The 18,297-nt window shown below is 34.9% G+C and overlaps 1 protein-coding gene across 1 annotated transcript; it reads left to right on the forward strand.

Annotated features, from left to right (window-relative positions):
* Positions 1-4,247: 4,247 nt before the first annotated feature.
* LOC133316684 (histone-lysine N-methyltransferase SUVR5-like) lies at positions 4,248-17,935 on the forward strand. The gene is made up of 12 exons (XM_061518460.1): positions 4,248-4,356; positions 7,055-7,535; positions 7,910-8,212; positions 8,337-8,447; positions 8,887-8,997; positions 11,492-14,293; positions 14,691-14,852; positions 15,322-15,438; positions 15,527-15,630; positions 15,718-15,855; positions 16,473-16,560; positions 17,149-17,935. Exons 2-12 carry the CDS (start codon positions 7,125-7,127, stop codon positions 17,254-17,256), a joined length of 4,455 nt encoding a protein of 1,484 aa, XP_061374444.1. The 5' UTR covers positions 4,248-4,356; positions 7,055-7,124; the 3' UTR covers positions 17,257-17,935.
* The last annotated feature ends 362 nt before the right edge of the window (positions 17,936-18,297 follow it).

An 18,297-nucleotide genomic window follows, 5' to 3' on the forward strand; every position in this document is an offset into this window, starting at 1 on the left:
TTGAGAGGAAGAGAATAATGAATATCATTGCATTGAAACTTAAAGATAAATGTAAGTGAGAGGGAAAGATGACATGCTTGAATGATCCTGTTATCCTTGTATGTTAGAATGACGAGTAGGATCCTATACAAGTATTTCCAATCAACCATCATTATATATTTGTTTCAAGGCTTATTTATAATAAACCTACATATTAACATTTTGGCACTTATTCACCAAAGAAAAAAATATTTTGACACTTGTCTTTATCTAATAATTTGACATCTAGAACAAATGTCTACAATCGTGTACCATAAACATATAGACACTGTTTCGGTCTGTTGAATTTTAATCGATAATTGTATTTGGATCCACTCTTGTCAAATGCTCTTGAGCTTGCAACTCTGGCAATCTGTAAGTGCTGACAAAATGTCAATTAACTTGTCTTAAATCAACCGATTGTCAAATTTTCTCTAAGTTGACCGTATTTTAAAATCTCCATTTGACTCGTTGAATGTCTCCACATTTGCAACTCACGAGTTTCGCTTAAAGAGTCAGTTTGCTTTCTTTTGACCAGCATTTAGTAAAGGTTCTTCAAACTAATATTTTAAAAATCGAATCAAAGGTTTAATTTGTTTAATAGATGAGAACTTTAGGGGTTGGCTCAATTTATTTAATTTATAATGAAATCAAATAATGTTGAAACCGATAATATAATCGATTTATTGTTCGATCCAATTCAATTTTTAACTTCAAACTGAAAATTCCTCGGTGCTAAGAACAAATCAACATACAATATTACCAGGCTCAGAAGTTATGGGCCCAAAGGAGCCCAGCCCATCTAAGTCTCAACTCAAGTCTCAAGCTTCACTTCATGACGAGTCTCGAGTTTCATCCCATGCAGCTTCAATGGTTTATGCACATGCCACCAACAACAACTGATGGATGTAACTACTTGCAGTTAGATAGTTTGAAGTTTGTTATTTTTATTTTTTGGTACATTGAAATTTGTTATTTAGTTTGCATGGTTATAACCATTTCGTCTTTCTGTTTTCTTTCTTTAAGCTCAAAATGTATTCGTTAAATCTCATTATAAACTTGAGGACTCGTGTATTCTTTCATTATCAAGAAATGAATTTCTCCATTCACGTTTCTGTTATACAACCCCAATGTTTATCCAAAAAAATAAAAAATACACATACAACCCCTATATATGTTTAGAAATTTTTGTTAACTAATAGGTGTTCATCTCTTTTTACATTTTTCATTCTACACACTTCTTCCAAATATTACCTCAAGTGAAATGAATATTTTATATACCCAGTTTTTTCAAATAAACTTGTTCATTTAACTTTAGCAAAGTTCGTTGAAGAGCTTTGTTTTTATTTTTATTTTTTTTAGTAGAAAAGAGATTATTTTTTTACCTTAGCACCGAGTACCGACCCTTAGGATTTTATTGAAGTGTGCCTCAAATAATATAAGTCTTGGGGTACATAAACAGTAAAATTTAACTCTAAATATATTAAATTAAAAGCCGATTTCAGTTAAATGTTGTCAAATGAACAAACGTGATTAAAAAATTTCTTTGTAGTGTCATCTTTTACAAGACAAAACAATTTTTAGTTTTATTTTGTGTATGGTTTACTCAGATTTTTGAGAAGTTGATGAGCGCACAAGTTTATCAAATTATATAATCAAAATCTCAATAGATAGAAGAAGAACGCATTTTTAAATTGATAGTTGATACCTTTTTTAAAAATGTTATTGAACTATAGTAACATAGAACTTAATAACGTAAAAGATGACTTTTTGACCCTTATAACCCTTTATTATTAATTAATTACCGATTTGACCTTGATTATAAACTATTTCAAAAATTTAACCCCCTCAGAAAACATAACACCAATCTGCCCCTGTTTGACCGTTGACCACCAAGCCTACCCGGGTACACCCCTCTGTATCCGGGTATTTTTTGAAAATTTTTGTCTACCCGGGTAGGGAGGCGTGTACCCGGGTATTGTTCTTCGTACCTGAAAAATTGCTTGAATTATTTACCCGGGTAGAGAGGGGTGTACCCGGGTAAATCTTCGACCACCCATTTGGTATTTTTTCTCTCTTTTTTACAGCTAATGAGATAGATCAGTATTATCAAGTTAAGCATGCCTAACCAATTTGAAGAGCTTTTAGCTTTGAGAATGGATTTGGAATTTCCATACATCAACACTTTACTGCTCATCAAAGCGGTCCCTGTTCGTATCGATTATGATGGGGTCTACTTTTATGTACGTCAAAATCGCGCTCCTATATATAAATGTGGTGCCGGGTCTATTGGGGAAAGTGAGACGGAAAGAAAATAAAGACAGGGTTCATGGTACAGAAATTTAGTGTGAGCATGCAGCTTTTCATTTTACTGGTAAATGACGAATTATCACGTTCAGGGAAGACATGCATGGGACAAGGTTTGTGGTTGTGGATTTATACTGTTAACTGAGAATTCTCTTTCTGAAATAATCATTGAAAAATATTTGTGTGCTTTACAGACCCAAAAAAGTTGCAGAGGCAGAGCACGTGATAGTCGGTGCCTCCATATTCAAAGCTTGGAGAAGAAGAGTGCATGGGAGATCCAAAGAGTAATCATACCGGGTGGTTGAAGATTTACCCGGGTACACCCCTCTCTACCCGGGTAAATAATTCAAGCAATTTCTCAGGTGCGAAGAACAATACCCGGGTACACGCCTCCCTACCCGGGTAGACAAAAATTTTCAAAAAATACCCGGGTACAGAGGGGTGTACCCGGGTAGGCTTGGTGGTCAACGGTCAAACAGGGGCAGATTGGTGTTATGTTTTTTGAGGGGGTTAAATTTTTGAAATAGTTTATAATCAAGGTCAAATCGGTAATTAATTAATAATAAAGGGTTATAAGGGTAAAAAAGCCCGTAAAAGATAGATAAAAATGTGTAAAATGATGTGCGAGGGGTCCACTAGCACATGACTGAGTCCAAAGGCTGATCATCAACACGACATCGTTTGGTTTGCCATGGGCCCATGCATTCGTTACAAACAAAGTGTCTTGTTTCGGCGTGACTTTTCCCAGTAACCGAAAATTCATAAATTACTGCTTCCTCCGCATCTCGATGTCCACGATGCCAAACCTTACCCCTACCCCTACCCCCTTACCCTTACCCATCCAAATTTATTATTTTCCTTATCCTTATTTTATCAGTTTCCTTAAGAATTCAAACGCATCCATTTATTGCTGTCATAATATAGTATATAATCTATGGAAAAAACTAGTCTTATGCCATAGGAGATAGGTTTATTTTCTTACAGAGACATCGATCCTTGAGCTTTTTTATTTTTTATTTTTTTATTTTATAACTATGCGGGTCCCACCACATGATTGTGAGAGTGGTAGGAGATACTTCTCTCCTATTGATGGAGATTAATAAAGCCCATAATCTATTCAAAATAAGAAAATAAATATTTCCTTAGATTTTACTAAAATAAAAATTAGGTTATGAAACGAAAGGGACGTGACCAAACACTAATGTCTAATATGGAAACGCAGTCGCTGCTGAGTGTTGGCTGCAAAACGCTAAAAAACCCTACCCCTCACAAGGTCTCAAACTCATAACCCACCCTTTATTTCTAGGACCCATCTTTCAAGTATAAGTCTAATTCTACCCCTCACCTGAATCAATCAACTCTCTACTTTCCCTTACCTTTTTTATTTAACCCAAATCGAAACCCCCTAAAAAAAATAAAATAAAATAAAAAATCCTTTTTATTTGTCATTTAATTTGGGCACGGGAACTGACCACGATCCCCCTCTTTTCTTCAATGCCTAAAACCTAGAGCCGCACTTGGGTATATATAATTACCAATATCTTTCTTCTATCTATCTATCTATCTATCATTATACCAATACCCGCAGCGAGTGAGGCATCCATTAGAGAAAGGGAGGCACAACATTTTTTTCACATAAAAAACCAATTTCACCCACCTACCCACCACCACACCCTCTAATAGACCCTGCAAAATACTGATCTTCGTGCATAAACTTCCCCCAGTCCTAATTTAAGGTACATTACCACTACCCTCTTTTCCTAGTTCCTTATTTATTCTCTGAATTTTGGCTTAGCCAATGTCTATTATATTTTATGTCACATATTTTTTTGCAGTCAATTTGGTTATGGTGTCTGACCTTGCTCACCCCTTAGATATATATATGTTGTGTGTACTTTATAATAATATACCAAAAAAAAATAAAAAAAAATTTCTATAGGTAACAGAAAAAGACGTACTAGTAATGGCAGGAGGGAAGATCTTACCCCTTTTCGTTCAACGTTTTAAGGAGGACATCTATTAAGTGTCGAGGTTATAATTGATGCCCGATTTTACTTTTATGATTCTGCAACCTCTTATTTTTTTTTTTTCTTTCCATATTTGAGACATGCAGTTACATGTTCCTTATGTTATATATACTGTGGATTTGCTTAGGGTTTATCATCGTGTTACTGGCTAACCTACAATAATGCAGGGATTTAGACCATTTTTGCTATTGGGTCTTCGTCATTAAGGGTTTTGGGGGTAAATGTAATTGATAAAGATCTAATCTCTAATCGGGATGTGCCTGTGCTTCTGAAAGCTGAGAACTTTAAAGCTTTGTCTGACGAGCTTATTGTTGTTGCGGATTTACATCTGCTGGGGACTGAGATCATATGATTCATACCCTAACTGTGACAGTTATCAGATACATATGATGCAATTGCCAATTGCTAGGTCTCTTTTTAATTTTCACAATTGCCAACAGAAAATCACTATCTTTACCGTTTCTCTTTGCTTGGATTTGTTTTGGAGGATCTTATTTTGGCACGAATTTTTCGGAAAAGATATTGGATTTTGGGCTTTAAGGCTAATTATTTACTAAACCCGTGAAATGGAAATATTAATCTTTCTTATGCTAATGTTGCATAAAATTTTTTCACCCTTGGTTGCAAGAATCAGCTACCTGAATTCAACGTATTTATTTGCGATCATGTTGTATATTTGGCAGTGCGTGTATTAATTCAAATTTCCATTAAAATAATCCATGCTGAAGTTAGATGTGAGTTATTGTCTTTTCGAAATTTATGAAAAATTACTTAATTATTAAAACTTTTTATTCATTAAATGATTTCTCTCATTGGGGCTTTAATCAAGAAAATATGGATTTTTCAGTTAGTTCACATTAAACTGATTGAAGCAGGAGTTAGATATGCCAACTCTGAAGATAAATTGCCAAATTCCCCCACCTGCTTGCGCCTTAAGAACCCCCCTCCAAAAAAAAAAAAAAGAGAAGGAAGAAGGGGCGGGGGTGATAGTAGAGCCTCAAGAGTGCATTCATGTCATTGATACATAGATTATTGTCTTTATAATTGTATGCAGTAAAATTATTGTATGATGGTGAAACTTAATTTTTCTACTATATTGCATATGATTCTGTTTTTTATTTATTTTAACAGATATGAATTTGTTCAATTTTATTTTATGAACTCATTAATTCTATTGTCTCGTGCAGTCATTAAAAAAAATCCATAAGCAAGTATTGAAATCGATGAAGAAATAGTTTCATTGTACTTACTAGTTACTACTAGTTATATGAAGCTCCAACAAGAAATTGAAGTAATCTAGCATGGAATGGAATTGGATTAAATCATTGACAAACTGAGATGCATTTCTTACGTTCATTTTTTAAAGTGATTTTGCTTAGTATTTTAACATCAACAAGTTTTTTAAAATTAATTGTTTCCAATTACTAAATAATATAAGTATGAGATGTTTCTTTTCGGGGTTTAACTCTGTCACCATTCACAGTGTCATGTGTGGCAGAGTATTTATTTAGTCATGCTGTTGCTCTGTGTCTGAGAATAGTTTAGAATTATATTAGATCCCTAGTTATTAATTTCTACTGACAGATATGTCTAGTGGTTAATTTCTGTTGTTGATGTCTATTCAGGAACATATTAATTGAAATGCTTTATTTTTCTATTAAAGTTCAAATAACCTTGCTACTTCATCATGGTCAACTATCATAGAGAAATAAGGCATTTCGATTTATGTGTTCCTGAATAGGCATCAACATCAGGAATTAACCTCCAGACTTATATAATTACGATTCTAATATATATATATATATATATATATATATATATATATATGGAAAAAACTATTCTCATGTTATATGAGCTTAGTTTTCTCTCCTACACACCCTTCGATAACTGTGTAGTCTTTTTCTTTTTCTTTATTTTTTCAGGTGGTGGGCTCATATAATTGTCTCTATGACATGACATAACTTATCTTCTTTAACATGAGATTAATAACACCCTATATATATATATATGCACTTGCATTCTTGGCCGCAATCGACTTTTTCCTTGAAATGGTTATATTGACAAAGATTCATTGCTTTGCTGCTGCCAATTCATGAAGTTAGTAATTTAAGAAGGGAACTTGAATATGGTAATTCTTGTTTCTGGCCTTATCAGGTTTATATTCCATCAATTTTTTTTGGAAAGCACCAAAATCCTGAAATAAAATTTCGTAAGCTCTTACTGTTGCCTACTAGTTTCTTTTTCCTTGGAATTCTGGACTAATCTAGATGAGTTTTAGTTTAGTTTTCTTAATGTCACAGGACATATTTGGTTACAAGTTCTACACCATATTTTCTGAATATTATATAAATTTTCTCTAATATTTTTAATGTTTGAGGGTGAGTCTTGAGGAAATGTTAAGGTTACTGTCTTGTGGCCACTGGGTTCTAGCTATAGAAAGGGCCTCTCCCCTCATGGGGTAAGGTCATGTACATTTGACCTTCCCAGATCCCACAATGGTGGGAGGGGAATTTGATAGCTACCCTGTTTATTTATTTATTTAAATTCTATAGCATTTTTGAATTTGACATGCTTATGCCATTTAGTTTCAATATATCTTCTCTTTTATTTTCAGTTTTTTTTTTAATATATATATTTTTTAAATTACCGTTTCTAAAACTTCATTACCTGACTTTTTCATGCAATGACATTTGCTTGAACAGAGCAGTAGGATAAGGAGTCATCAGTCATAGCATGTGTATCATATAAGATTGTCTATTTTAGAATAGTATCATGGAAGTACTACCTTGTTCTGGTGTTCAATATGCTGGGGAATCTGATTGCCCTCAGCAGAGTTCAGGAACTGCTTTTGTATACCAGGGAGAACTGAATTGCCCAGAAAATGGTGAACAAGTTAAATTGTCAGATGGTCAAATGAATGAATCATCACTTAAGATACAAAGGCAAGGTGAAGGGAACCATACTGTTTGTGATTTGTCGACTAATTCAGATTGCCAATGCATTGGAGCTTCATGTTGTGACTGTGGAGTGGAAGACCAAAAGGAATACTGTGATTTCCATGATTTTGAAGATAATGTGGATACGATTGAAAGTGAATCACCAAACAACAGTAGGGAAGGAGACTTGTCTTTTTCTGAACCCACGTGGCTAGAGGGGGATGAATCTGTGGCACTGTGGGTCAAGGTAACCATATGTATTGTGTTATCAAAATTTAGTGGTTTACTTTCTGTGGAGGGTTTTTTCTGATGAATGTTTGCTATTCTCAATGAGATTATTGATTGCTCATAACTCTTCCCTAGCTTTTTTAATGTTTCCTATATATTAAAAAATCTCTGAATTTACTTCTCTATTTGATCTGGATTGCCTGATCATGAGAAATCATCCATGAATTTCTAAGATCGTGTTTTCTTTTGTGAGAAACCTCCTCTTTCATATTTAATTGAGCAACTTAGAAGGTTCTCACTCTGTTAATTTTCTAAAATTATCCATGAATTTCTAAAATCAAAATGCAAGCTTTGCTAATTTTCTGTTCTTTGTGACTTCCCTGTCTTTTTTAGTGGAGAGGGAAGTGGCAGGTTGGCATCCGATGTTCAAGGGCTGACTGGCCGTTATCAACTTTGAAAGCAAAACCAACTCATGACCGAAAAAAATATTTTGTCATATTTTTTCCACACACAAAGAATTATTCTTGGGCGGATATGCTGCTTGTTAGATCAATCAATGAGTTTCCCCATCCTATTGCATATGAGACTCATCAGGTAGGATTGGAAATGGTAAAAGACTTAAATGTTGCACGGCGGTTTATAATGCAAAAGCTGGCTGTTGGCATGCTGGACATCATCGATCAGTTTCATTTTAATGTATGTGTTGGTGATGTTAGTTTATTTTCTCCACTCTTTATTCTTGTAGTCTAAAAATATATATAATATATATTTATTTACTTATTTTTTATTTTTTAACTGGAGATTTCTGAAATACATGTAGGCTTTGACAGAAACTGCCCGTGATGTGAAGGTTTGGATGGGATTCGCTATGGAGGCTTCTCGTTGTAATGGTTATTCTGATTTTGGAAGAATGCTTCTAAAGCTGCATAATGTAAATTCCAGTTGCCTTTATAAATTCTTCTTTTAGATATGCTTGGCCTTTTCTTATTTTAGCGCGAAAGAGAGAGAGAGAGAGCTTGGCATTGTATCTCTTCAATAAAGCACATTATCCATTCTTTTTTCCTTTTTCAGATTTCACATCACCTCCTTGGCTTAGCACATTTTTCCTATACTTGATAATTCATCAAGTTTATCATTAATAGACTTGACTGGGCTAACTTATGCGAAATTGATGCTGATACCTATAGTACATGCTTTGCATGATCTGTGCAATTTATGTTACTGAGCTATATTATAGTTATAAAATTGATTAAGTCCTACTATTATTAATTTTCTTTAAATAAATACAATTATTATTGTTTTCCATGAATTTTTCTTGATAACTTTCTCCTTTGGTGACTTAAGCAGTATACCACCTTTTTTCCTTACAGAGCATACTGCAGCGATACTTAAATGCTGACTGGTTACAGCATTCTTCTCACTCTTGGGTTGAACGATGTGAGAGTGCAAATAGTGCCGAATCAGTAGAGCTGCTGAAGGAGGTACCTTATAATTTTAGCTACCAATTCATGTATCCAGAAAAAGGACTATGTATTCACGTTACATTATCATTGTTACATCTAACCTATATTTGCTCATGAAGTGTCAAGCATCTAATTTTCCTAAAAGTTTAAGCCGTTAGGTGAAGGCGGATGAATTATTTTATATATTATATTATATTTCTACCACGCCCCTATCACATAAGAATCCATTGGGCTTGAAGGGTGAACAATGGACAAACCCACTTACCCGTACTGTGAAATTTCACAATATTCATTAGAAGATTATTGGATAATTGGAGGGATGACAATTTCATCCTTGTGTAGCTGCCCTTGTAAACCAAAATGAATTAAATGAGTCATACATAATGTTTCTTTTCTTATTATTGGGAAAGGTCATCCATAATGTTTCTTTTTTCAACTTTATGGTCGTCTCTTCATATTTCCACTAAATGAAATGAGAGAAAGCATTACTTCCATATCAACATCACAGGTATCTTAAATTGGTTGTGGTCGACACTTAGTGAACTTATATAAAAGTAAGAACAAATTAAGGAAAAAATAAATAATAAACAGGAAAAGTAATATATATATATATATATATATATAATATATGTATGTAATGTAGGGCAGGATCTTTTTATATCAGTGTAAGAATTATAAATTTTACACCAAATCTTAACCATTGATTTTCATATATCTTGACAATCATAATTTATTATGGATTGATAGTTAATTAATTAATTAATGAGTGTAATCCAATAAATTATAACCATATGATGCACGGAAATCAACAACTAAGATTGAATGTAAAACTTATTATTTTTACACCGATGGAAGTTGATCTTGTATATACATATATATGTTTAATGTTTCTCATGTTGTAGAAGATAAATTTTATCTCCTATACACACATAAAAGTTTGTAGGACCCATGTGAAGAGAAAAAGAAAACATGGGTCCTACATACTTTTTTGTGTGTAGGAGATAATTTTATCTCCTTCAACATGAGAAACATAATCCCTATATATATATATATATATAGAGCTTATCGTTTCTCAAGCTGCCGTCCGGCTAATAAATCATAACCGTATAAGGATAGATCAATGGTAATGAAGGAAGAGAGAGAAAAAGGGAATCATAACCATTAAAACTTTAAAAGGTGAATCTATTAATATAAGAAAATAAATAAACAAAACGACGTCGTTTTGGGGTGGCTGGAGATAAAATTATCTCAAGTTGCCAGAGAAATGTTTTTCTCATATATATATACACACACACTAAAAAATAAATGAAAATAGAAAAATTCTACTCCTCCTCAATGCTAGTAGCTTTACTCCACTTTATCCTAAGACAAACCACATGGCAATCTATATCTCATTTCATTTAGTCTTGTTTTAATACTCATAAAAAACCTTTTTTCTTGTTGGATCATCTAAGGGTCTCCAAAGGATATGCTTAAACCATCTAAATCTATGCTTTCTTATCATTTCTTCCACCTATAATACCTCAACTTTTCGTCGAACATCTTCATTTCTTATCTTATCCATTATTGTATGAGCACATATCCATCATAACATGCTCATTTATGCTACTCTCATTTTATGCTCATCTTAATATCCTTTCTTTATTCTTGTTGGCCAAAATTAAACTCCATATAGAATTGCAGGCCTGACTGCAGTTATATATAATTTTTCTTTTAGCCCAAGAGGGATTTTACGATCTCATAAATATCCCGATGCGCTGTCCTATTTCATCCAACCTGTTTTGATTCTATATCTTACATCCCCATCAATCTCTCCCCCCTCTCCACATCTTGCAAGATTGATCCCAGCTACATAAATGCATCTTTTATGGGTACTTCTTGTCCTAGCATATTCATGAGTTCTTGAATTCCTCTTCTTGTCATGGCAAACTCACTCCATGTATTGGTCTTACTTTGACCTAGTTTAAATCGTTTGACCTCCTCACAGCTTATGCATGTTTCAAAAGCTTTATTATTAAAACCACTCAAATAATCATAAAGCGCTACAAAAGCTGTGAGGTTTATGCTTTTTTCCTTTCCTCTCTTGATTGAGCCCTATCACTATTGTACTCCTAAAGTATTTAGAGAAGATAAAGACTCATCATAATTCCTCTGATGAAAAATGTGTAGTCTAGATGGTTATCGGGTTAGTATCAGTAAAAATTAAAATCTATATACTTAGTTTCCTTGTTTGATTTACTGGGACTATGTTCTGCCATTTGGGGATATTAGTTTGTTAATATTTTCCAGAAATACTGTACTTAGCTGATGTAATCGCGTTTACATTTAGTGCTTTGTAACAATAATAGAGGACATGGCTAATGTGGTGCTTCTTTTAAAGTGCTTAGATTGAAATCATATGTCAAATTTCAAACACATGCAACAATGAATGCTCATGCCTTGTTTTAAACAATGATCACAAACTTTTAGCTCAATATGTTGGGTTGACTATATTTGTTATCCTCTTGTTCAGGAATTGTTTGATTCTATTTTGTGGAATGATGTCAACACTCTCTGGGATGCACCAGCACAACCAACATTAGGTTCTGATTGGAAAACCTGGAAGCATGATGTAATGAAATGGTTTTCAACATCACCTTTATTATGTGGCAGCAAAGACACACAGCGACAGACTTGTGATGATTCGTACCAAGCAAACCTTCAGGTTTGTAGAAAAAGGCCCAAACTTGAAGTTCGTCGTGCAGATACACATGCTTCACAAGTGGAAATCAAGGGTTCAGATCACTCTATTGCTCTTGAGACAGACCCTGGCTTCTTTAAGAATCAGGACACATTGAGCACATTAGCAGCTGAGACTTGTAAACAGGAAGATGTTAGGGAGGTATCTATAGAAATGGATTCGCCTAGTAATTTTGCCAATAAATGGAATGAAATTGTAGTTGAGGCTGCCGATTCTGATTTCTTGCATGCTAAAGTAATGGAATCAACACCTATGAATGAAATGGATGTTGCAAAATCGGTAGAACCTGGTTGTAAGAATAGACAATGTATAGCTTATATTGAAGCTAAGGGAAGACAGTGTGTGAGATGGGCAAATGATGGTGATGTATACTGTTGTGTGCATTTGTCCTCCCGTTTTTTGGGCAGCTCAACAAAAGGTGAAAAGCCTGTACCAGTTGATACTCCTATGTGTGAAGGTACAACTGTTCTGGGTACTAGATGTAAGCATCGGTCCCTACCTGGCTCTTCCTTCTGTAAGAAACACCGGCCCCATGCTGAAGCAGAACAGATCTCAAATTTACCCCCGAATACACTAAAGAGGAAACATGAAGAAAATTGTACTGGTTCAGAGGACACATTCTGCAAAGACATGGTATTGGTAGATGTTGAAAGCCCACTGCAAGTGGATCCAATGTCATCCATTGATGGTGATTCCTTACATGGAAAAAGCAACTTGAACGAGAAGCCCATGCATTCTGAAAATGATCATAATGCCATGGAGGCACTGCGCTGTATAGGTTCTCCTCCCTATGATAACAAGAATCCTTGTAGGGAAGCTCCTAAACGGTATTGCTTGTACTGTGAAAGGCACCTTCCAAGCTGGCTTAAACGTGCAAGAAATGGGAAGAGTAGAATAGTATCGAAAGAAGGGTTCACAGAACTTTTGAAGGACTGCAGCTCATGGGAGCAAAAGGTACATCTGCATAAGGCATGTGAGCTTTTTTACAGACTATTTAAAAGCATTTTATCACTAAGAAACCCTGTTCCTAAGGATGTCCAATTCCAGTGGGCTTTGGCTGAAGCCTCTAAAGATACTAGTGTAGGAGAATATTTTACGAAGTTGGTCCATAGCGAAAAAGCGAGAATTAAATTGATGTGGGGATTCAATGATGACATGGATGTATCCTCTGTCATGGAAGGACCACCTCTCTTGCCATCCACAATTAATGATATCTGTGATAATGAAAATGCCATTAAGTGTAAGATATGCTCCGCAGAGTTTCCTGATGACCAAGCACTTGGAAACCATTGGATGGACAGTCATAAAAAGGAAGCACAGTGGCTGTTTAGAGGTTGTGCATGTGCCATTTGTCTGGATTCTTTTACTAACAAGAAATTGTTGGAAACCCATGTTCAAGAGAGACACCATGTGCAATTTGTAGAACAATGCATGCTTCTTCAATGCATTCCTTGTGGGAGTCATTTTGGAAATACTGAGCAATTATGGCAGCATGTTTTATCTGTTCATCCCGTTGATTTTAAGCCATCAAAAGTGCTTGAGCAGCCAACTTTCTCTACTGGTGAAGATTCTCCAGTGAAACATGATCAGGGAAATTCAGCCCCTTTGGAGAATAACTCTGAGAATCCAAGTTGTTTACGGAAGTTTGTTTGCAGGTTTTGTGGGTTGAAATTTGATTTACTACCTGACCTAGGTAGACATCACCAAGCTGCTCATATGGGGCCCAATCTAGTTAGAGGCCGCCCTGCAAAGAAGGGAGTTCGCCATTATGCATATAGATTAAAATCTGGCAGACTTAGCCGCCCTAGATTTAAAAAAGGTTTGGCAACAGCATCATACAGGATTAGAAATAGGGCTAATGCTAATTTGAAGCGATGCATTCAGTCAACAAAGTCACTTGGCATGGGGGGAATGACCATACAACCTCATGTAACTGAAACAACAGATATCGGTAGATTGGCAGAACATCAATGCTCAGCTGTTGCTAAGATTTTGTTTTCAGAGATTCAGAAGACTAAACCTCGGCCTAATAATCTTGATATTTTATCAATTGCTCGTTCTGCTTGCTGCAAAGTTAGTCTTGTGGCCTCACTGGAGGAGAAATATGGAGTTCTTCCTAAAAAGCTCTATTTGAAGGCAGCAAAACTTTGCAGCGAGCATAATATTGTAGTGAATTGGCACCAGGAAGGGTTTATTTGTCCTAGAGGTTGTAATATATTGAAGGATCAAGTCCTGCTCTCTCCTTTGGCATCTTTTACTAATGGTTACGTAAGGACAAAATCTGTAAATTTATCTGATTCTGCAAGTGATGAGTGGGAGGTTGATGAGTTTCACTGTATCATCAATTCACGTAGTTTAAAATTAGGTTCTGTGCAAAAGGCAATAATCTTGTGTGATGACATTAGCTTTGGGAAGGAATCAGTTCCAGTGATTTGTGTAGTAGATCAAGAACTTCTGCATTCTCTTCATATGCATGGGTCCAGTGAACAAGATATAAACTCTTCTAAGCCTTGGGAGAGCTTTACCTATGTTACGAAGTCATTGCTTGATCAATCCCTTTGTCTTGATTCAGAGGTAGTTCACTATGACTTCTTTGATCAAATCTTAACCAAAGAGGGATAAACTTGCATACTAATTGCATGTCACATCACTTATATTCCAGACATTAGGTTGGAGGTACTTGTGGGTTTACCTAAGACATTATGTTAGAAACCTATAATAGATCATATCTTCTAAGTTTTTATAAAATTCTTTTAATTATAAAAGATCCAGAATGTTATATGCTCAGGCACAGACAAATGTTGCACTTTCAAGTCACACACACACACACACACACGTATATATATATATATATATATATATATATATATATATATATATTCTGTAAAATTAAAGCTATAAAGATTTTTGTTAAATACACCATAATTTTAATTGGTTTCAAATATTCCTTAAACTATTTGTTTATATACAGAGTCTGCAATTGGGATGTGCCTGCTCATATTCAACATGCTGTCCTGAAACATGTGATCATGTATACCTTTTTGGTAATGACTATGATGATGCAAAAGACATTTTTGGGAAACCAATGCGGGGTAGGTTTCCATATGACGAGAATGGTCGAATAATATTGGAGGTAAAATATTTTCATTGATTGTAAACAGCCATTCTATCCAAAATCTGAGCTAAGACTTGATTTTTGGATCTGTTAGGCTTTGCTTGGCGATGATATATCCATTACTTGCTAAAATCCTGAATATATTATCTCTTCCTGATTACTTCATGCTGGACTTGTATATTTCTGTTTTCTAAACGTATTCAGTCTTTAAATCATTTAAATTTTTCAAAATGTGTTTTTGTCAATAGTGTAGCTGCTTTGAATGTACTGACTTTGCTCTGTTGTCAATATCATCATCTAGTATCTTGTCTACAATTTTGAGAATCACTTATCTAGGATGTTTTCAAACATCATTATTACGTGGCTTTTCCTTTCCCTTTATAATTCGGTGGCATGATATTCACCTTTTATTCCTTCTCTATTTCTTTTTTATTTATTTACAAATTTTCATTTTGTCCAATGCTGGGATTGTCCTACAAAACTGCAGGAAGGTTACCTTGTCTATGAGTGCAATCGTATGTGCAGATGCAATAAATCCTGTCCAAACAGAATACTGCAGAAGGGAGTACGAGTCAAATTGGAAGTCTTTAAAACAGAGAAAAAGGTTACTCTTCTTTTGATTAACTCAAATGCTTCTTAAGACTTGTTAGTTGTTACATTGACTTTTGTTACTTTTGTTATGTGATTTATAGGGATGGGCGGTCAGGGCTGGTGAAGCAATTCTTCGGGGCACATTTGTGTGCGAGTACATTGGAGAGGTTTTAGATTTGCACGAGGCACACAACAGGCGCACGAGGTTTAACTTTTTTCAAGATGTAATTTGTTTTAAATTAGTTGATTTTTTTTTTTTCCTTTTTACTGAATTGGTCTATGTCAATACCAGATATGGCACAAAGAATTGCAGTTATTTCTATGACATCGATGCTCGTGTTAATGATATGAGCAGATTGGTTGAAGGACAGGCCCAATATGTAATTGATGCGACTAAATATGGAAATGTTTCAAGGTTCATCAATCATAGGTGAGTATTTAGCTCCTTAACATACTATTTGACATAGATTTGCTTGCAACATGGTTTTTCAGTCGGTTTTTTGCTACACTACGGATTAATCAAACAGTGTATGCCGTGATATTTTATGATTGCCTTCCAAGGAATTCCCCACAACCAAACTTGCTATTATTGCCTAGCAATCTTATGTCCTGAATTAATTTTTGGCTAGGGATGTTGCCCCTTTGCCATTCCCATCATCCATGAACCCATGCTACTTCCTGCTATTGTTTTGCAGTTAAATGCTCTTAATATCAGGTGTTTGAAATGTGCTGGACATTCACATTGCTATCAATGACCTACCATGATGACTGCATATCTGCTTCTTACTTGAATAGATTTAATGTAGGGGTACTTGGTGTTATTTGTTAAGACAAATACACGGTGCTATTTGTTGCTTTCTTTTTCCCGGCAACAACTAAGCACTGTAATGTGATAAGAATTTTAATATTATTTCTTTCAAGCAGCAGTGATTTTGTTTGATTCTACCAAAGCATAAACTTAGTGACTAGAAAATGTTTACTTTCTGATTTTTATTTTTACACCCTAAATGTGTGTCGGTTTGCTCTTACAATTTGTTGTTATTGTAGCTGCTCGCCCAATCTTGTTAATCACCAAGTTCTTGTAGAGAGCATGGATTGTGAGCGTGCACATATTGGTCTTTATGCAAGTCGAGATGTAAGTAATTTCTGCACCCTGACTTTTTTCTTGATATGTTATATGGTATATCCGATTGGTATGATATGGGAAGAGGTGAACCAAAGAAAGAAACAAGAGATGTGGAAAGGGAGAGTAACTCTATTAAGATTGTTGCCATGCCCTGTCGAAGAAAGGAAATAAGAGAAAGATTAACAAAATGGAAAATATACATAGTCAATACCAACAACACTTTTATTCCAAATTAGTTGGGGTTGGTGACAACGAATCCAAATAAAAAGTACAAAAATATTGAGTAAAAAAATAATTTTTTTTTTATAAATATATAAATAATACTAGAAATTAAAAAATAGCACTAAACAAAAAATAAAGTGAAAATAAAGATAAATATGTTGTAATTTGTACGAAATTCGCTTTCCATATCCTGGTTGACGGATGTATTTTGGTATGTATGGATTGGATAATGAACACCATTCAAACCCATTTTTCATCCCTTTGTTTGAGAAGAATAAATTGTCCTGCATGTTATATTAAGAACGGTGGACAAACTGTTTTGAGTTGCTTCGTTCTACTACATGGATTACATTTCAGTTTGTTTCTTGTTGACAGATTGCTTTGGGTGAAGAGCTGACATATGACTATCAATATAAGCTTGTGCCTGGAGAAGGATCTCCATGTCTTTGTGGATCGTTGAAGTGTAGGGGACGCCTTTACTAGAACCTCAACATCTGTGTCTGCTGTTGCAATAATATTTTTCAGATTCCCAATTTGGGACACAAATTATCTGCCCAACATTAAAAGATTCCAATGTGGAGAGGCCCAACATTGAAGGGTTCTGTTATTCTTGACGTGAACAAATCAATCACCCGAGGCAGCCAACTTGTAAGGAGACAGCCATAATTTACTGGCTGTCTCTGGTTAAACTTCATAGGATTCAAATGATTTGGATCCTTTGTCGTGTCAATTCTCTGCCTCCATCTCTCTGGTAGAGTAGGTGTGTTTTTGCAGCTTAGTGCACAATTGTTCATCTTGCTCTTGATTTATTCTCTAATTTTTCTCCACATAAGTGCTTGTTTTCATGGAATAATTTGGGAATCTTTCTCTCTCTCTCTCTCTCTCTCCCTTTTTTTTTCTCCTACCCCCACCCATCACCGATGAAAGAAACCCGGGAAAAAGAGCAGCAAAAATGGAAAGAAACATTTCTGTAGTTAAAGCTGGTCTGGATTGACAATTGTTATGATTTTCTGCATTTTTTTGCTCTGGATCTATGGCTCAATTTCTTTCGGTAGTGTTGTGGGAATGTAAATATGCTTAATGTTTTTACTTTTTTTTTTGCTCCTTTTCTTTGCTAAATAACTTATTTGTAGAATTAGCTTGCATGTAAATTGTGTCATTGAAAGATGAGTGCTGCTAAAGGTTGCTCGTTTTAATTTATAGTATCTTTTATAATACCAAGGCCTGAATATATCAGACATCTAAACCTAAACTTGACTCATCACTCGAATGGAAACATTCGAACTTAATTCCCATGATGAATAACAAATGTAGATGCCTGCTAAATTAAAATTTGTTCCTACCTATATTTTAGATAATTAAAATATTTTATACTAAAGACTAATATTACTCACCAACAAAGCCCAGCACAGTTGGTAGATAGCTGAGTTCCTTAAACATGCTGACAGGGGTTTGATTTCTGGCCGTGTGTATGGAGAAGGCTTTGTTGGGAGAGGTTTACCCACTTAATGTGATCTCTCGCCT

This window comes from Gastrolobium bilobum, unplaced genomic scaffold (assembly GCF_033153095.1).
Source record: "Gastrolobium bilobum isolate Gb01-03AN ecotype WA unplaced genomic scaffold, APGP_CSIRO_Gbil_v1 utg7803, whole genome shotgun sequence".
Classification (NCBI taxonomy): Eukaryota; Viridiplantae; Streptophyta; class Magnoliopsida; order Fabales; family Fabaceae; genus Gastrolobium; species Gastrolobium bilobum.